This window comes from Dama dama, chromosome Y, assembly GCF_033118175.1.
Source record: "Dama dama isolate Ldn47 chromosome Y, ASM3311817v1, whole genome shotgun sequence".
In the NCBI taxonomy this organism is placed as follows: domain Eukaryota; kingdom Metazoa; phylum Chordata; class Mammalia; order Artiodactyla; family Cervidae; genus Dama; species Dama dama.
The window spans coordinates 36,055-55,424 of record NC_083715.1 but is presented as its reverse complement, the minus strand read 5'-3'; the positions used below and the strand labels follow the sequence as shown (position 1 = coordinate 55,424).

At 42.7% G+C, this 19,370-nt stretch overlaps 1 protein-coding gene across 1 annotated transcript; it reads right to left on the bottom strand.

Annotated features, from left to right (window-relative positions):
• Positions 1 to 1,541: 1,541 nt before the first annotated feature.
• On the bottom strand, positions 1,542 to 7,528 carry LOC133053522 (testis-specific Y-encoded protein 3-like). The gene is made up of 6 exons (XM_061138100.1): positions 7,001 to 7,528; positions 6,286 to 6,363; positions 6,025 to 6,136; positions 5,780 to 5,925; positions 5,574 to 5,660; positions 1,542 to 1,733 (listed from the first exon to the last, which is right to left on the bottom strand). Exons 1-6 carry the CDS (start codon positions 7,526 to 7,528, stop codon positions 1,542 to 1,544), a joined length of 1,143 nt encoding a protein of 380 aa, XP_060994083.1.
• Between the last annotated feature and the right edge of the window lie 11,842 nt (positions 7,529 to 19,370).

The following is a 19,370-nucleotide window of genomic DNA, read 5'->3' as shown; positions in this document are numbered from 1 at the left end:
ACAGCCCAGCAGGATCAGGAGTTGCCTCCATTCCTCGTCGCCATGCGACCTGCCTGGGGCAGGCAACAGGATCCTGATCAGGAGCAGGAGCAGGAGTAAACTAGATCCACCTCCTCTAGGGCTCAAATGGAAAGAATCTAAAAACCAAATCTGGTTTACTTTCTGGATCTCAGGGCTTGTGCGATTGTTAACTAAATGCTGGACAACAGAATGACAAGGATGGCCATGCATGCTTGGATACTGGAGCCCAAAGGAGGTGAATTCAGATCCTGCTCCTCTGCTTCTAATAGTTATGTGACCGTGAACGAGTGAACTACCTCTCTGAGCCTCCATTTCTTCCTCTGGACAATAGGTTTGATAACAGTATCAACCTTCCAGGAAAATCTACACACAGTGCAAGGGGCATAGCAAGTCCTCTGTAAATCCTTATTAACAATAACAAACTGAGGACGCAGACCAGCTGCCTGGAAGAACCCAGGAAGGACATGGACTGCAAAATTTCATCCACGTCACTCAGTGTTCTAAGCAAATGGGCGACCCAGCAAGGAGTGCTTTTGTTAGACAGCCTGGCTGACTCCCAACTACAGCTCCTTTCCTCTCTCAAATGTCTAGAGTACCCAGTGACAAAGAAACCTCACCTTGGACTGCCTTTCTCTACTGAGACTCAGGCAGCTCCTATTTCTTTATAAATGCCCTCCTGACTTTATGTATCCTCTTCAACAAACATTCTACAGCAGTGCTGTGTGTGTAAGACCAAGAATCTTGGAGAAGGCAAGTCTTTATCAGATCTTAATAAGACAAACCCCTCTGCCCTCAAGGTGCTTCTAGTCTAGATTGGGAGGGATACCCCCACACAAATGGGACCACAGACGATTTGGAACCATAAAGTTCCAAAGGAGGTGGGCAGACAAGGAGAGCAGTCAAGCAAGACTTCCTGGAGGAGGTGATCCCCAACCTCAGCCTCCGGGATTGGATTCGGGTGGGCAGTGTCAAGAGGTAGGCAGAATGGGGACAAGGAAAGGAGGCAACAGATACAGAAGCAGGATGCATGTGCCGGGGGCAGGGGTGGGGCAAGGACATGGCCCAGCCTGGAGGGGAAAGGTTTGTGTTGGACACATTGGACAATTGTGGGATACATGTGATCCTGAAGTGAAGACACTGATGTGTGCAGAGAAGCACACTGGCAAACTCAGGAGGCTCTTTCTGCTTCCAAATTTTCTTACAACTGGCACCTCAAATCCGCAGGCTGCCGCTATCAAAGAATGCACTCTGACAAACTCAGAATACCCTCTGAACAATTAACTAGCAAATCTGAAATATTCTTCCAGGAGAAATTATTATTAATTTTGTTGTTGTTGTTGAACCAACACGCCAAAGTTAAACCTGCTGCTAAAAAAGCAGCCGGGATTGGGCTTTCATTTCATCCAGGTGGTACCCTTAAAGACAGTAATGATGGTGATAATGATATAAGCAAACCAAGACACAGACCTCATTTTGCTTTGCAGTTCTCTACCATCTTGTCGATATTTAGCTGTCAAGAGTTATCTGCTGTGAATCTGCCGCTTGGGGGAGAGGAGAGGGACAGAAGCAGACTGCTGCTGGACAGACTCACTTAGCTCCATCAGGTCCAACTCGGCCTTGCTTCGATCTTGAAGACACCACCACACCCTCGTGAGATCAGGCACTGGAGGGAAACAGTGAATAACGCTCCTCACTTGGCTTCTCTTTTGAGCCTAGGAGGAAAAATCCTTAAATATCGCTATCATTTATCCCAACAATATTATCTACTTGACATCCTGGGCTGACTTGGACATAAGAGGCTGAGAGAACATTTGGCAGGTTACTACTGAGCTATTGAGAGAGTCATTTCCTAGGCAGGTTGATAAGAAATCTAGGGGTCCCCAAGGAGAGAGGGGTCTGGAATCCTCAAGGAGGAAGAAAGGACACGTTTGTTTGGTGCCTCTACATTCCTAGGATTATGTAACAATAATGTATCCTGCTTGAGGACAGTCTCTGGAAAAAACCTTCCGGCTAATCCTGTTATCTTAAGGTGTAAATTATGGGAGTAGGTCTAGTGAGGTCTTTACAACTTCCAGACATTCTTTTGATTCACTGTAATAACTAATTAGAGAGTACATAACTCCATAGCTAAACACTAGCAAGACGGTGCTCTTTCTGCCCCCTTCAGATGCTTATGTCAGAAGCTTTCTCTATCTCCTTTATAGTTTACCAAAACTTTATTACACAAAAGTGCTGAGCCATCAAGCCTCGTCTCTGGCCCCAGATTGAATTCTTTTCCTCCAGGGCCAAGAGTCCCGGAATCTTTTCGTGGTTCAGCAGCAACCTTTCATCTTGGGGGCTTGTCCGGGATTCTTCAGGACAAGGTAAGGATGCTTGGAGCTCTACTTACTTGTTCTCCTAGAGAACACATTTTCTGCTGTACTTTACTAACTCGATGGCGTGCTTGCCTGAGTGAATGAAACACTCTGAGCAAAGCAGGTGAGGAGCCCTGCTATGCGGTTTCGCGTCGGCCTCGTACGGCTTATGGCAGAAACCTATTGGGGGCTTATACCGACCTGCCAATGCCAAGAGGCACCCAGTGTTTCCTTCGGGGATCGACCAGAAATGGGCAAAGCGTGAGGACCAAACTCTCTTCTCTCGGTCAAACTTTTTGGTCTCCCTGACCATTTCATAACTCCTTGGATATCAGAAGTACTAACCCAATCTGTGGAATCTTTCAAGACTTTCAAGGGACTGGTGATCTATGCTGTTACGGTGTACTATAACGTAGGTCCCAAACTTGGATTTGGTAGTCAGGAATCGCCTAGCCTCGCTAGGCATGGAAAGTTTGGAAGCTAGATGGAACTCTAGGTCCAAGAGCATCTCTGAGCTTAAAGGTTACTCAGATTGGAACTACAATGGACGTTTTTTTCCCTTTGGTAATGCTGGCTCTTACTGGACCAGAGGAGACTCTCATACTGGTGTGGTGACGCTTGGAAGTAACATCTCAGTTTTATGTTCATATCAGTCTTATTGTGGTTGGGAATATATGTAACTATGACATTAGTAAAGTGCTGACCTTCATCCACTTTCTAAAGTGTTCTCACAGAACAATTTTCTTTGACTATTTTAAATGGACCTGAGTAGGGAGTTCCCTGCAGTATGACTGACCATAAAGCCCAAAGTGTTTTGTTGTTGTTGTTGTTGTTGTTGTTGTTGTTTTTTGCTGGCAGCCTCCACCTGTGGTCTCTGCAACAAGGGAGAGAATCAATATTTCATCAGATACTTCCTTCATTTTCCGCCTATTTTGGGGGTGAATTGGAAGTTACTCTTTTGGGGGATTGGTAGCAACTTTGTGATTACATGTTCATGAGAATTAATTCTTTTGTGAAATTAAGAAAACAAGTATTTGTGAACTCCTCAGCAGATATTGAACCACAGTCTCTTCCTTTGTTTCTGTTTTGTTTTTGTTTGTTTGTTTGTTTCCATTTAATCTTTGAACACACCCTACAAAGGGGCACTTTTATCCTTGTTTGATACCGGGGGCACAGAGAGAGTTGTGGTTGCTAAGTTACAATTGCAGGAACGAATCTCAGGCATCAGATACAAGGGTGCTCTTTGTCCTATTTTCTTGTTCAGTTGGAGCAAAGTGCACAGCACAGCAGTGTCTTGGCAGTGACTGGGCCAGATCTGAGACCTGGCTTGGTCTCCCGTCCCGTCCTGTCCCTCCTGTGATGTGGAAGGGCTCAGCAGGTATGTGCCCATTTAGGTCACCACAGAGCATTGATTAGGGTTCCCTGTGCTGAACTGTAGGTTCTCCTGAGTTATCTGTTGTATACATAGTAGTGTATATGTGTACTATGTACATATGTCAATCCCAGTCTCCCAGTTTGAGTCTCCCCACCGCCCGCCCCCCCCGCCCCCCATCCCCTCCATCGGTAGCCATAAGTTTGTTTGCTACAGCTGTGACTCCGTTTCTGCTTTCCCAGTCAGTTCATCTCTGCCATCATTTTGCATTCCATATATAAGCCATGTTGGACAGTCTGTTTTCTCTTTCTGTCTCACTTCACTCTGTTTGACAGTATCTAGGTTCACCCACGGAGAAGGCAATGGCAACCCACTCCAGTACTCTCGCCTGGAAAATCCCATGGATGCAGGAGCCTGGTAGGCTGCAACCCATGGGGTCTCCAAGCGTCGGACATGACTGAGCGACTTCACTTTCCCTTTTCACTTTCACGCACTGGAGAAGGAAACGGCAACCCACTCGTGTTCTTGCCTGGAGAATCCCAGGGCCGTGGATGCCTGGTGGGCTGCTGTCTATGCGGTCACACAGAGTCTGACACGACTGAAGTCACGTAGCAGCAGAAGCAGCAGCTGCAGCAGCAGCAGGTTCACCCACATCTCTGCAAATCACTCTGTTTCATGCCTTTTAATGAGTGACAGTACTCCGCTGTCTATATGTACATATTCTGTACCCATTCCTCTGTCTATGGACATTTTAGGTTTCCTCTCTGTCCTGTCGATTGTAAATAGTGCAACGGTGAACACTGGGGTGCAGGTATTGCTTTGAATTATGGTTTTCGCCAGATACATGCCTAGCAGTAGGATTGCTGAGTCGCATGGTAGCTGTATTTTTAGTTTTTAAGGAACATCCATATAGTTCTCCTTAGTGGCTGTACCAATTTACATTCCCAGCAACAGTGCAGGAGAGTTCCCTTTTCTGCACACTGTTTCCAGCATTTATGGTTTGAGGCTTTTTGATCATGGCCATTCTGATTGGTGTGAGGTTGACACCTAGTGGCAGTTGTGATTTGCATTCTCCTAATAATTAGTCAGGTACATACCTAGGACCCCCACCCGCTAAGATGTTACCTGGAACCCTAGCTCTGGGAAGGTGACTCTCAGCAAAGCTGACCGTGCACTCATATACACAAGGAGGCGACCTGGTTCACAGTGAGTTGAATGCTAAGTCTCTTTCCTTGTTCTGCACTCTTAAAACGTCTGATAATATGCAACAGAGAAGATACCTGGGGCACCACTTTCCAACAAAACTCCGTTCCACGGTTTCGATCTCTGGCCCTTGTTCACCAGACCCTTTCCATGAACATCTACATATCCCTTGTCAAACTGCCAGACCCACAGTTAATGGCCCCTCATCTTCTGTCTCCACCCTCCCAAACCCCCACCCCACAGGAAGAACTGTGTCCCCTGACACAACCCCAAAATAGGACTTAACCCCCTCCAGGGCTCTCCACGGACTGGAAATTCCCACGCGGTAAATGGAGAATCCCACATGGAGCTTAAGTGTTTGTCCTAAGGACCTGCCCAAACAATAGGCAGACACATACAGTTAGTTGATGCTCTTTATTTATCCACCGGAATTATTTCAGGTTTACTTGTGTCTCCCTCTCGATCCATTCCACTCGATCCAGACCACTCTTCAGTACTCTCCCGTCCAAGAGCCTTATGGTGGCCATTGATCTGCACGTGAAGCAGCTTCTTAGGTATTCTAGTTTAGGTAAAAGGGGACACTCCATCCTTAAGTTTCTCAAAATCTCCCCTGGGCTCCTCACCTCTCGTCCTCCCAGTTCCTCTCGTGGTGGAGCCTTCCTCCTCACATAGTACTGCAAAGGATTGGGCCACAGCTCTGTTATGATGATCTGCCAGGGAAATAAGCAAGCTCAGCACAGGGCCGGCCAGGTCCTGAGCCCTCCCGTGCACCGCCAAGAACTTCGACATAAATCACCAATTCTGTTCCACTGCCCACGTGGGACCCTACCTCAGCAATCCGGTCAGTTCCTGTGAAGTTGTGGTCAGAGAGCCAGTTAAAGAAGTTAACGCTGCTGTCGTGGTGCCTGCGTCTGTATGCCTTAAGTTCAAAGCCCTGGTGCCACTGAATTGGAGTGGAATGGGATGCTCGGTATCCTGCAGGAAAAGGAGTATGGGAGAAAGACCTAAATCACTTTCCAATTCAACCTCCACTTTTCTGCCCCCACCCCCCAAATCCAGGGAGCTGCTTCTTACCAGTGACATTAACGAGATACTCCTTAACAACCTCTTCATTTTGGAGATACCTATTCCTCCGAAAGGACAATGTGATCGTGCAGTGATGAGTGGGATGCCGGAGTTCCTCCACCTGCCAGGACAAAGTGTGGGGGGTGGGGGCGGGGTGGGTGTGAAACCTCTTTACAGAAGAGCTGCCCTTTCCTGTCTTCAGGGATAAACCACATCCTCTCCGCTCCCCAGTGACCTCCCCTCCACAATGATCAGTGTCCCCTGCCTGACCTTCAAGTTGGTCATGAAGTGAAGCATGTTTCGGTCTTGGTTGGTCATCATACGTGACATTTGGGGGTGGTTCATAAACTTCTTTAGGTCAAGGAGCCTCTAGATGCTCGAGGTAAAAGTGCTGGAAGAACAAAGCTAGCCCAAAGAGTAGAATGGCACTGTCTGACTTCAACTTGCTCCTAATTAACTCATCATATTTCTGTTGATGAAGGCTGTCTGAACACCAGACAAGGCTGTGCTTCGGAATGCACTACCAGAAGGAGGTTCTCTTCCTAACAGGAAGGCCCCAAGCTCCATCTCAGCCTCCTGAAAGTTAGCTTACTTCTGGAGAACACACACTCCTAGCTACAACCAGTGTGAGCACGTACACATACCAACCTCCCCCCGAAATGCACACAGCTTTTCAAAGAAGACCTGGATTCCAGAGAAGACTTTTCTCTGAAGAGTCCCTGGTGCTAACGACAATCCTGACTGGGACCTCAACAAGAAAACTCTAAGTACCGATTTGTGCTAGCCAGAACAGGAAGGACATCACACTTAATATCAGGAACAGATATGCAGGATGGTAACCTATACCCATCATTCAAAAAATAAATTTTTGTACCAGAACTCTCACATCTGTAAACTGCTCCTGCAATAGCACAGGTTACCCACCCCCCAACAAAAAAAAAAAAAAAAAAAAAAAAAAAATCACAAGCACCACACCAAGGGATACAACCTCGACCCAGAAACCACGGATTCCCCGGATGATGGCGCTTCTGTGTTCTAGATGGAGCGTCCGCCTGTGACAGTTCTTATGTTTCAGGCGAGCATGCGCCCTTTCGGCTTGCTTATTCACCGGCTCCATCTCCAGCTGCAGGGCCGCCAGCGCCTCCAGTGCAGGCCGGTCACTCGGAGCTCCGGGCCTTGGATGTTCCTGGCACTGCTCCTCCGAGGACACCTGCTCCTGCTCCTCGTACACCACCAGCTCCACCTCCTCCATGACGTCTAACACCAACAGCTGCACATCCTGCCCCATTCCCGATACCTCTCCCTCCTCCAGGGCAGCACCTTCCTCCACTGCCTCCACCCAGTAGAGGGTGGCCTCCACGCCTGGCACACCACCTGGGGCCTGCATGGACTCTGCCGCCCCCACCGGGCTGCTAGGCCCCAGAGCCCCTCCCTCCTGAGGACCCGCGCTCACAACTAAGATCCAGGATCCCGGGGTGATGCTGCCTTCCCCTGGCCCCGTCTCACTCTCCATGATGCTCTGGCCCTAGCCCCGAGGGGCAAGGAAGCTGGCCGAGAGAGCACAGCAGGCGGCTGGCACAGCCTGCCCACCAACTGCAGCCTATGTGGCACTACCAACAGCTTCCTTGCCGACAGCCAATGAGCAGAGAAGGGGAGACACGCCTGCGCAGAACTGTGCGTCCCCACGCACGCGTAGGATGGTGGCCGGAAGGGGCTGAACTCCACACCCTGACCTCCAGACACCGGGACACGCCCCTTGGAATTCTGGGCCCTCTGGCCGCCCGTGACCCAGCGGCCAAACTCGGCCCTCCGCAGAGTGCGCTGGTCCACGCAAGCCGTTTGCCTGACCAACAGTGCAGAAGTGCGTCACCAGCGACCGGGAGAGCCAGGCCAGTTGGAGGCGAAGGCAAAGAACCAGAACCTGACGCTGCAGCCATCCTCAAGAGTGACATTGCCTCTGGGGCAGCGGGCGACTCCGTGTGCTCAGGGATCCACACAGGTGAGACAGGGTTCCTGGGTACCTCAGGGACAGAGGGGCGCACCTGGGATCCAAACTGCAAGCCCTGGGCAGGGCGTGGGGCTTGGGGCCCGGGGGACGGTGCAGGGGATCATGGTGGCTCAGGGAAGCGGGCGGGGCTTATGCCGACCTCACCGACGGGCACCCGCTGCAGAGTGCATCCCTCAACTTGTGCCTTAGGCTTGAGCCGTGTCAGGAGTGCAGCCATCCTCTGATGAAGAAGCAGAGCACTTTCCTCAGCTCGCTGTCCAGGCCCCACAACGCAGCCCCAAGCCAAACCACCCTGGAGTCCATGGCCTCCAGTCTTTCAGCTCTTGGCCTTTCCCCCGGCCCACAGCTTAGAGTAGGCCCCCGGGTGGCTAAGGATGTGCACCCGCGGATGCACTTCCCAGAGAAACAGAGCTTCCCGGGCCAGTGTTTGAAGTGGAACAACGTGCTCCTCCTCACCATTAGTTACTCCTTAGCTCCCAACAGCTAAGGTGGGCACTTAAGTGCCTGGACAGATGCCACGCTCACACTCTGTCTCCTAGGATGTCTGGTGTTTCACACTGAGCACTTGCCTTAGGCCAGACACACACTCACACACACAGACTCACAGACACACATGTACAAACAGGTGACTGAATCACACACACACACACACACACACACGTGCAGTGCACAGGGACACAGATGCAAACAGGTGTTTCAGAGACTGGGGAACCAGTGGTTCACATCAAATGCTTAGACTTCGCTTATTTCTCACTAGAAAATACTCATTCTGATCTTCAGATGTGAAATATATAAAAGTCCAAGTTTCATGAATGACAATGAATGCCTAGATTTTGATACTGGCAATAAAGAGAACTCCGTATTTCATGCAGGACAGTCATTGTTCTATGTATGAGAAATACAAAGAATTAAGTATTTCACAAATAAACCGTGGTGCCGAAAATTTCATTTTTGAAATAGAATTCCAATACCATATTAGTTCCCCATATCTTAATCACATACTTCATGTCTGTAAAATTTCATTGAGATTTTCATATAGGCAAGGTATACAATCTCACATCAACCAGGAAAGCCTATGCTCAAGCCGTGTCAGGAGTGCAGCCATCCTCTGATGAAATATCTGAAATACATAGAATTCCCCATTTATGTAGGAAAAAGTGTGCACAGATACCCATATATGAAACAGAGAAGATTCCATATATGATGAAGATAATTATACAAGTAGGTTTTCATACATGAAATACAGATTTCCTATTTCACGTAGGAATATCTGCACCCATATTCTCACCTTTGAAATAGAGACAATTACATATTTCATGCAGAAAAATCATTTCTCAGGTTTTCATCTGCACAAAGCAGAGCATGGAAAGCAAGAACATGTGGAACAATCCAGAAGGGCAATGTAGGAAGCAATGTGGGAGTGGCTCGAAGATGGGTGGGACCCCTATATACTTACGGCTTATTAATGTTGATGCATGGCAGAAACCATCACGATATTGTGTAGTAATTAACCCCCAGTTAAATTTTTAAAACAAATTAAGTTTTGAGAAAAGGAAAAGAACAAGGGGACTCGACTCTGCTCTGTGGTGACCTAAATGTGAAGGAAATAAAAAATGACGGGATATATGTACATCTAAAATTGATTCGCTTTGAGATAGGTGCAGCAGAAACTAAAGCAACATTGCAGTGCGACTGTAATCTGATAATGATTGTTTGAAATACATTACATGCCAACTATAATTCCTGCAATGAATAAATAAATGGTAGCCCCGTTGGCAATATCTGTTCTTGATAAGAATAGATGTCCCATATTCTTAAATCAAAACAATTAATAGAATTTTCCATACTATCCAAAATCATTTTTTGATGGATTGCAAGCCTTGTCAAATTTCCAGTGACTTTTATAATAGAAATAGGAAAAGCAGTTCTAAAATTTGACTTCCCAGATTGTTTAGTACTTAGAAATCTGCCTGCTATTGCAGGAGACACGGGTTCTATCCGTGATCTGTGATGATACCGCATGCCCTAGAGCAACACTGATACCACGGATACTAAGCCTGCATGCTAACTCCCAGGAGCCTTAACGAGAGACGCAACGGCGATGAGCAGCCAAAGCACCTCAGCAAAAGTCAGCTCTTGCTCACTGCAACTAGAGGAAGCCTGATCAGCAGTTGAGACTTGGCAGAGTCAAAAATAAATAAATAAGAATGTATTAAAATTTATTAAACACAAATAAATAGATAAACGTTACTTGTTTAAAAGTACAGAAACACTAGCCATAGGAATACTAACAAAGAAGGTCAAAGCTAGAGGCATCATACTTTCCAATTCCAAACTATCACAGAGCTACAGAAATCTTTACAGTGTGGTACTGGCATAGAAAACATACCCTAGATCAATGAAACAGAATAAAAATTTCCGAGCAGAATTATCAGCTCTGAAATAAAACTCCCAATTCATATTTGTCAAGGAAACCAAAATGTTCAACAGAGAAAGAATAGTCTCCAGTAAATGGCCTTGGCAAAACTGATAACCGCATGCAGAAAAATGAAATTTGACTGCTCCATTACAGTACTCAGAAAATTAACTTGAAATTAATTATAGATTTGAATAAGCCTATAAGAACTGGGACAATAAAACTTATAGTTGGAAACAAAGGAAAACACTCTCTTGGTTCATTAAAAATGTGATACCAAAGGCACAATCAGCAGAAGCAAAACTTAATCAAAGGAAACACATTAAACTAAAAAGTTTGTGCCTTACAAAAGAAACAGTCAATATTTGTTTCTATGTGGTTTTTTTAAACAGGATTTTTCCTGTGTAGCATTGTGTTCAGAAGTGACACTTGATATGATTTCAGTTTTCTTATATTTCTTGAGGTTGGTTTGTGACCCAAGGTATGAGCTGTCCCAGAGAATGTTCCAAGTGCAGTTGAGAAGAAAGTGTATTCTCTTGCTGTTGGAGAAATGTCCTATAGACAGCAATTAAGTCTATGTGGTTTATTGTTTCATTTAAAGCTTGTTTCCTTATTGATTTTCTCTGTGGAAGAACTGTCTGTTGGTATAAGCGGAATATTGAAATTCCACAATTATTGTGTTACTGTTGATTTCCCCTTTTATGGTTGTTAGCATTTGCTTTATGAAATGGCATTCTGCTGTGCATAATAAAAAGCAGAGACATTACTTTGTCCACAAAGGTCCGTCTAGTCAAGGCTATGGTTTTTCCGGTAGTGTGTATGCATGTATGGATGTGAGAGTTGAAGCTGAGTGCCAAAGAGTTGATGCTTGAAGCTGAAACTCCACTACTTTGGCCACCTGATGTGGAGATCTGATGAATTGGAAAAGACCCTGATGCTGGGAAAGATTGGGGGCAGGAGGAGAAGAGGATGACAGAGGATGAGATGGTTGGGTGGCATCACCGACTCAATCGACATGAGTGTGAGTAAACTCCAGGAGTTGGTGATGGACAGGGAGGCCTGGCGTGCTTCAGACCATGGGTTCGCAAAGAGTCAGACATGACTGAGTGACTGAACTGAATTGAACTATGCGTAAATGTTTATAATTGCTATATCATCTGTTAAACTTCTCCCTTGATCATTATGTAGTGTCCTTCCATATCTCTTTTAATGGTTTCTATTTTCAACTCTGTTTTGTCTAATGAGAGTATTTCTACTCCTGCTCTCTTTGGATTTCCATTTGCATGGAATACCTTTTTCATAGAGAAAAGCCCCTCACTTTCAGACTGAATGTATCCCTTGGTCTGAGGTGGCTCTCTTGGAGAATGAATATATATATGTGTGTTTTGTTTTCTATCCATTCAGCCAGTCATGTCTTTTGGTAGGTGCATTTAATCCATTCACATTTAAAGTAATTAGAGGTGTATGGAACTTATTGCCAGTTTCTTCATGGTTGTGGGTTTATTTTTGCAAGTCTGTTCTTTCTCTTGTGTTTCCTGATAGAGAAGATCCTTCAGCATTTGTTGAAGAGCTTGTTTGCTGGTGCTGAATTCTCTCAGCTCTTGCTTGTCTGAAAAGCTTTAATTTCTCCTTGTAATCTGAATGAAATCCTTGCTGAGTAGGGTAATCCTGGTAGTAGATTTTTCTTTTTCATCACTTTAAGTATGTCCTGTCTTACCCTTCTGACCTGCGGAGTTTATGACTTGAAAGCTAAGCTGTTATCCTTATGGGGATCCACTTCTATGTTATTTGTACCTTTTCTCTTTCTGCTCTTAATATTTGTTTTTTATGTTGAAGTTTTGCTAGCTTGATTAATATGTGTCTTGGAATGTTTCTCTTTGGGTTTATCCTGTATGGGACTGTCTGGGCTTCCTGGACTTTGATGAGTATTTCCTTTTCCATATTAGGGAAGTTTTTGACTATAACTGTCTCCAGTATTTTCTTACATATTTTCTTTTTCTCATCTTCTTCTGGTATTGCTACAGTTTGAATGTTGGTATGCTTAATATTGTCCCAGGTTTGAGATTGTCCTCATTTGTTTTTATTCTTTTTCTTTTCTTTTCTTTTTTTTTTTTTTTTTAAGATAGATAAGGTTTATTCAGGGAGGAAACACAACTCCTTAGACAGAGTGTGGCCATCTCAGAAGGTACGAGAAGCACCAGGATTTGAGGTTGCCTGTTTTTATAGAGGTGGGAAATTTACTCTGATTTGCTTTGGTTATTTTCATCACACTATTCCAATTCATTTATCCATTCTTCTACCTCAGTTATTCTGCTATCGATTCCTTCCAAAGTATTTTTAATTTTAGTTTTTATGATTTTTCTATCTGGTTAACTTTAGTTCTATTAGATGACCTAAACCTATGATGGGAAACAGCAAAGACAGTGCTAAGAGGAAAGTTTATAGCAATTCAGTCTTAGTATAGGTAACAAGTAAAATGTGAAATGAACAATACAAACTACACTTGAAGCAGCTACAAAAAAAAAACAAGGAAACCCAAGGTCAGTAGAAGAAAAGAGATCATAGAAAAGAGAGCAGAGATAAATGAGCAAGAAATGAAGGACGGGATAGAAAACATCAACAAAAGTAAAAGTTGGTTCTTTGAGATGAACAAGTTTGGTAATCCTTTAGCCAGACTCCTCAAGAGAAAGTGGTAGAGATTTCAAATTAATAAAATTCAAATTAGAAAAGTAGAAATCACAACTGACAGTGTATAAATACAGATAATCATAGAAAGCTGTTACAAGTAATCATATAACCATACAATAGACAATATAGAAGAAATGGACAGATTCAAAGAAAAGTACATGGCTGAAGAAAAATTTTAAAAAGGAAAAACAGATTTATGAGAAGTGATGATTTATCTCTAAGTGAAAATTTTACGAAGCACAAAAGCTCAGGTCGAGAGGGCTTCATTAGAAAATTCTATCAAATTTTCAGAGAAGAACTAATACCTATTTTTCTAAAACTTTTCCAGTTATGGAGAGAAGGACATTTTCATATTTCTTCTACAAGGCCACCATCACCCTGATATCAAAACCAGACAAAGATCACAAAATAGGAAATTATATCAATATGATTGATAAATATAGGTGTAAAAATTTTCAACAAAATCTAGCAAGGAGAATCCAACAACATAATAAAAGGGTCATTGTTGATGACCCATGGTCATTATGATCAATTAGCATTTATTCCAGGGATACAAGGATTCTTCAACATATGCAGATCAAAGAATGTGTTACACTGTATTAACAAATTGAAATGTCAAAGACAAACGAGCAACTCAGTAGATACAGAGAATTATCCATGAAATTCAAGATCCAGTTTTGATAATAATCCTCCAGAAGATGAGCAAAGAGGGACCCTACTTCAACATTTATTGTTGTTCGGTTACTAAGTCTTGTTCAATTTTTTGCAGCTCCAGAGAGTGCAGCGCACCAGGATTCCCTGTCCTTCACTATCTCACAGAGCTTGCACAAACTCCTGTCCATTGAGTCAGAGATACCATCCACCCATCTCATCCTCTGTCACCCACTTCTCTTCCTGGCCTTGATCTTTCCCAGCACCAGGGTCTTTCCATATGCGGCATTTCTTCACATCAGGTGACCGAAGTATTGGAGTTTCAGTTTTAGCATCAGTCCTTCCAATGAATATTTAGGGTTTATTTCCTTTAGGATTGACTGGTTTGAGATCCTTGATGTCCAGAGGACTCTCAAGAGTCTTCTTCAGCTTCACAGTACAAAAGTATCAATTCTTTGGTGCTCAGCCTTCTTTATGGCCCAACTCTTACATCAGTGCACGACTGTTGAAAAAACAGTATCTCTGACCATTTGAACCTAAAGTGATGTCTCTACTTTTTAATACACTGTCTAGGTTTCTCATAACTTTTCTTCCAAGGACAAAACATCTTTTAATTTCATGGCTGCAGTCAGCATACACAGTGATTTTGAAGCCCAAGAAAATAAAACTGGTCACTGTTGCCACTTTTTCTCCATCTACTTGCCATGAACTAATAGGACTGGGTAACATGGTCTTATTTTTCTGAAAGTTGAATTTAAGCCAGTCTTTTCTGTCTCTTCTTTCATCCTCATCAGGAGGTTCTTTAGTTCCTCTCAGCTTTCTGGCATTAGAAACCTATAATCCGTGTATTTTAGGTTGTTTATATTTTCCCCAGCAACCTTGATTCCAGCTTGTGCTTCATCTTGCGCAATATTTCAAATGATGCTTTCTGCATATAAGTTAAATAAGCAAGGTGACAGTATACAGCCTTGCTGTATCATTTTCCAATTTTGAAACAGTCTGTGGTTCCCTGTCTGGTTCTTACTGTTGCTTCTTGACCTCCATCCACATTTCTCAGGAGACAGGTAAGGTGGTCTGGTTTTCCCATCTCTTGAAGAATGTTCCACATTTTGTTGTGATACAGTCAAGGGCTTTGACATAGTTAATGAAGAAAAAATAGATTTTTTTTTTTTTTCTGAAATTCCCCTGCTTTCTAAATGAACCAGTGAATATCAGCAATTCAATCTCTGATTCCTCTGCTTTTTCTAAACCCAGTTTGTATATCTGGAAGTTCTCAGTTCATGTTCTGCTGAAGCCTAGCTTGAAGGATTCTGAGCATAACCTTACCAGTATGTGAAATAAGCACAAGTGCACTGCAGTTCGAACATTCTTTGGCACTGCCTTCCTTTGGAATTAGAAAACTGATATTTTCCAGTCCTGTGACTACTTCTGAGTTTTCCAAATTTGATGGCATATTGAATGCAACATTTTAACAGCATAATAATTTAGGATTTGTGATAGCTCAGTTAGAATTCCATCACCTCCACTGTATTTTGTTCTTTGTAATGCCTCCTAAGGTACACTTTACTTAGCACTCCAGGATGCCTGACTATAGCTGAGTGACCACACCATCATGGTTATCCCCGTCATTAGGATAGAATTCTTTTGTATAGTTCTTCCTTTTATTCTTGCCAGTTCTTTTTAAGTTCTTCTGCTTCTTTTATGTCCTTATCATTTCTGCCCTTTATCATGCCCATCCTTGGTGAATGTTCCCTTGATATTGCTAACTTTCTTGAATGGATCTCTAGTCTTTCCCATTCTGTTGTTTTCCCCAATTTCTTTGCACTGTTCACTTAAGAGGGCTTTCTTATCTCTCCCTGCTTTTCTCTGGAACTCTGCATTCAGTTGGGTATATCTTTCCCTTTCTCCCTAGACATTCATTTCTCTTCTCCCCTTGGGTATTTGTAAAGTATTCTGAGACAACCATTTTGCCTTCTTGTGTCTCTTTTTCTCAGGGATAGTTTTGGGTCACTGGTTCCTGTACAATGCCATGAACTTCTTTACATAGTTCCTCTGGCACTCTGTTTACCACATCTAATTGCTTAAGTCTGTGATCACCTCCACTGTGTAGTTGAAAAGGAACTGAGCATCTTACCTGCATGGCCTAGTGGTTTTCCCTACTTTCTTCAATTTAAGCCTTCATTTTCCAATAAGGTGGATCAGAACCACAATCAGTTCCAGGTCTTCTTTTGCTAACTGTATAGAGCTTCTCCATCTTAGGCAGCACATAATGTAAGCAATCTGATTTTGGTTTTGACCATGTGGTGATATACATGTGTAGAGTCATCTCTTTTGTTGTGATTTGAAGAGGGTGATTCTATGACCAGTGTGTTCTCTTGTTAAAAAAAAAAAATACAACTTTATTAGCCTTTGCCCTGCTTCATTTTGTACTCCAAGGCCAAACATCCCTGTTTACTTCAGGCTTTTCTTGACTTGTACTTTGCATCCCAATCCCCTATGATGAAAAGGATATCTTTTTTTATGGTGGGGGGGGGATTAGTCCTAGAATATCTCATAGGTCTATATAGAACCATTAAACTTCAGTTTCTTTGGCAGTAGTGGTGTTGGGGGATAGCCTTGCATTACTTTGATATTGAATATTTTATCTTATAATTAAACTGAGATCATTTTGTCACTTATGAGATTGCAGCCAAGTACTGCATTTCAGACTCTTTTGTTAACTCTGAGGGCTACTTAGAGGCTGTATATAACAGACTTACCACTAACATATACTCCACAGTGAAACATTAAATCACTTCCTCTAAAATAAGGAACAAGACAAGGGAGTCAGCTCTCACCACTGTTATTCAACGTAGTTGTGGAAGTCCTAGCCATAGCAATCAGAAACGAGAAAGAAACAGAACCTGATAGTAAAAGAAGTAAAACCTTCTGTTTGCAGATGATAATTTTTTTCTTTATGTAGCAAACCTTAATGATGCCACCAGAAAATTAGTAGCACTAATCAATGAATATAATAAAGCAGCAGAATACAAAAGTAATGCACAGAAATCCCTTGCACTGACTAACAGTAAAGGAGAAGCTAAGGAAAAAATTCCACTCATCAGTGCAACAAAAAGAGTAAAATACTTAGGAATACATTTGCATAAAGAAAGAAAATACCCAAATGCAGAGGACTATAAGAGGCTATAAGAACTCTAGAAAGAGAACCATAAGAAAGAAATGAAAGACGACACCAACAGATGAAGAGATACCGCTTTCTCGTAGTGAAAGAATCAACACTCTGAAAATGACTATATTACTGAAAGCAGTTAGTAGATTCAGTGCAATCCCTATCAAACGAAAAGTATTTTCACACAACTACAAGAACAACCACAAAAGTCTCACAATTCATGTGCCATCACAGAAGTACCAAAATATTCAAAGCTATCTTAAGAAAGAATATGAGAACTGGAGTAATCAACCTTCCTGGCTTCAGACTATCCTGCTGAGCTACAGACATCAAGAAAGTATGATACTTTCTTGAAAACCGAAATATATACCAGTGGAACAACATAGAGTCTGCCGATAAATCCATGGGTAACTTATTTTGGATGAAAGGTGCAAGAACACACAACTGCAGAATGACAGCCCTTTCAATAAGTGCTGCTGGGATAATTGGAAAACTATGTGAAACAATGAAGTTATAACACTTCCATACACAAAAATAAATTCAAATTATATTGTAAACCTAAGACTGGGAACTATAAAATTATTAGAGGAAAACATAGGCGGAAGACTCTTGGACATAAATTACAGTGAAATTCTCTATGACCTACTTCTTAGATTAATGGAAATAAAAAGAAAAATAACCAGTCTGATCTGATTAAGTCAAACGTTTTTAGCAATGAAGGAAACTATAAGCAAGATGAAAAGACAACATTCAAAATGGGAGAACATAATAGTAAATGAAACAACCGAGACAGGATTAATCTCCAAATTTCACAAGCAACTCAGTACCAGAAAAATAGCTAATTAAAACAGTGAGCAGGAGACTTAAACAGACATTTCTCCAAAGAAGACATACAGAAGGCTAATAAACACGTGAAAAGATGCTCAACGTTGCTCATTACTAGAGAAATGTAAATCAAGACTACAATGAGGTGTAACTTACTCCAGGCAGAAAATCCATCAGCATAGAATCTATAAGCAATAGATGTTTGGGAAGGATGTAGGGGAAAGAGAATCCTCTTGCCCTGTTGGTGGGAATGTAAATGGATATAGCCACTGTTGAGAATAATATGGAGATTCCTTAACAACTAGAAATAAAACTAACATATGACCCAGCAATCCAGTCCTAGGCATATACCCCAAGGAGACCACAATTGAAAAAGACTCATGTATCCCAGCATTCACCACAGCTGCATTTACAGTAGCTAGAGCGTGGGAGCAACCTAGATGCCCTTCAGCAAATGAATGGATTAAGAAGCTGTGGTACATATATACAATGTAATATTACTTGGCCATTAAAAGGAATATGTTTGAGTCAGTTCTAATAAGGTGGATGAACCTAGAGCCTATGATACAGAGTGAAGTAAGTCAGAAAGAGAAAAGCAAATGTGATATAATAATGCATACATATGGTATCTAAAAAGATGATACTGATGCATACATTTGCAGGGCAGCAAAGGGGATGCAGATGTAAAGGACAGACTTTTGTTTATGACGTGGGAGTGGATGACTTGAGAGAGCAGCATTGAAACATAGGTATTACCATATGTAATATAGATAGCTAGTGAGAATTTGCTGAATGATTCAGAGAATCCAAAGTCGGTGCTGTGACAACATATGGGGTGGGATGGGGGTGGGTGGTGGGATGGAGGTTCAAGAGGCAGGGGACACACACACACACACACACACACACACACATATATGTATATGTATATGGCTGATTGGTGTTGATATATGGCAGAAACTATCACAAGAGTGTAAAGTAATTATCTAATTAAAAACAAAATTTTAAAATTAAATGAGTGGGAAAAGAAGTTGTGTGCATATATATAATCAAATATACTCAGCCATAAAAAGGAAAGAATGTGAGTCAGTTCTACTGAGGTGGATAAACCTAGAGCCTGTGATAGAGTTAACTTAGCAAGAAAGAGAAAAATAAATATATATTAACAATATATACTAAATCTAGGAAATGGTACGATGAAGCTATGTGCAGGGCTTGAATTGAGATGCTGATGTGGAGAATGGACTTGTGGACACAGTGAGGGTAGGATAGTGTTGGACAAATCGAGGGAGTATAATTAAAATATATACACTATCATGTGTAAAACGGATAGCTAGTGGGGAGTGCCTACATAACCCAGGGAGCACAGCATAGTGGTCTGTCAGTGGTCTGTGATGACCTGGATGGTTGGGATGAGGCAGGAGGAAGTTCAAGATAGTGGGGATATATTTATATTTATGGCTGACTCATGTTGTATAGAAGAAACCAGTAAAAATTTTTGAAAGCCTATAGGCAATAAATGTGGAGAAGATATGGAGTGAAGTAAGTCCTCTTACCGTGTTGGTTGGAATGCAAATTGATGCAGCCACTATGGAAAACAG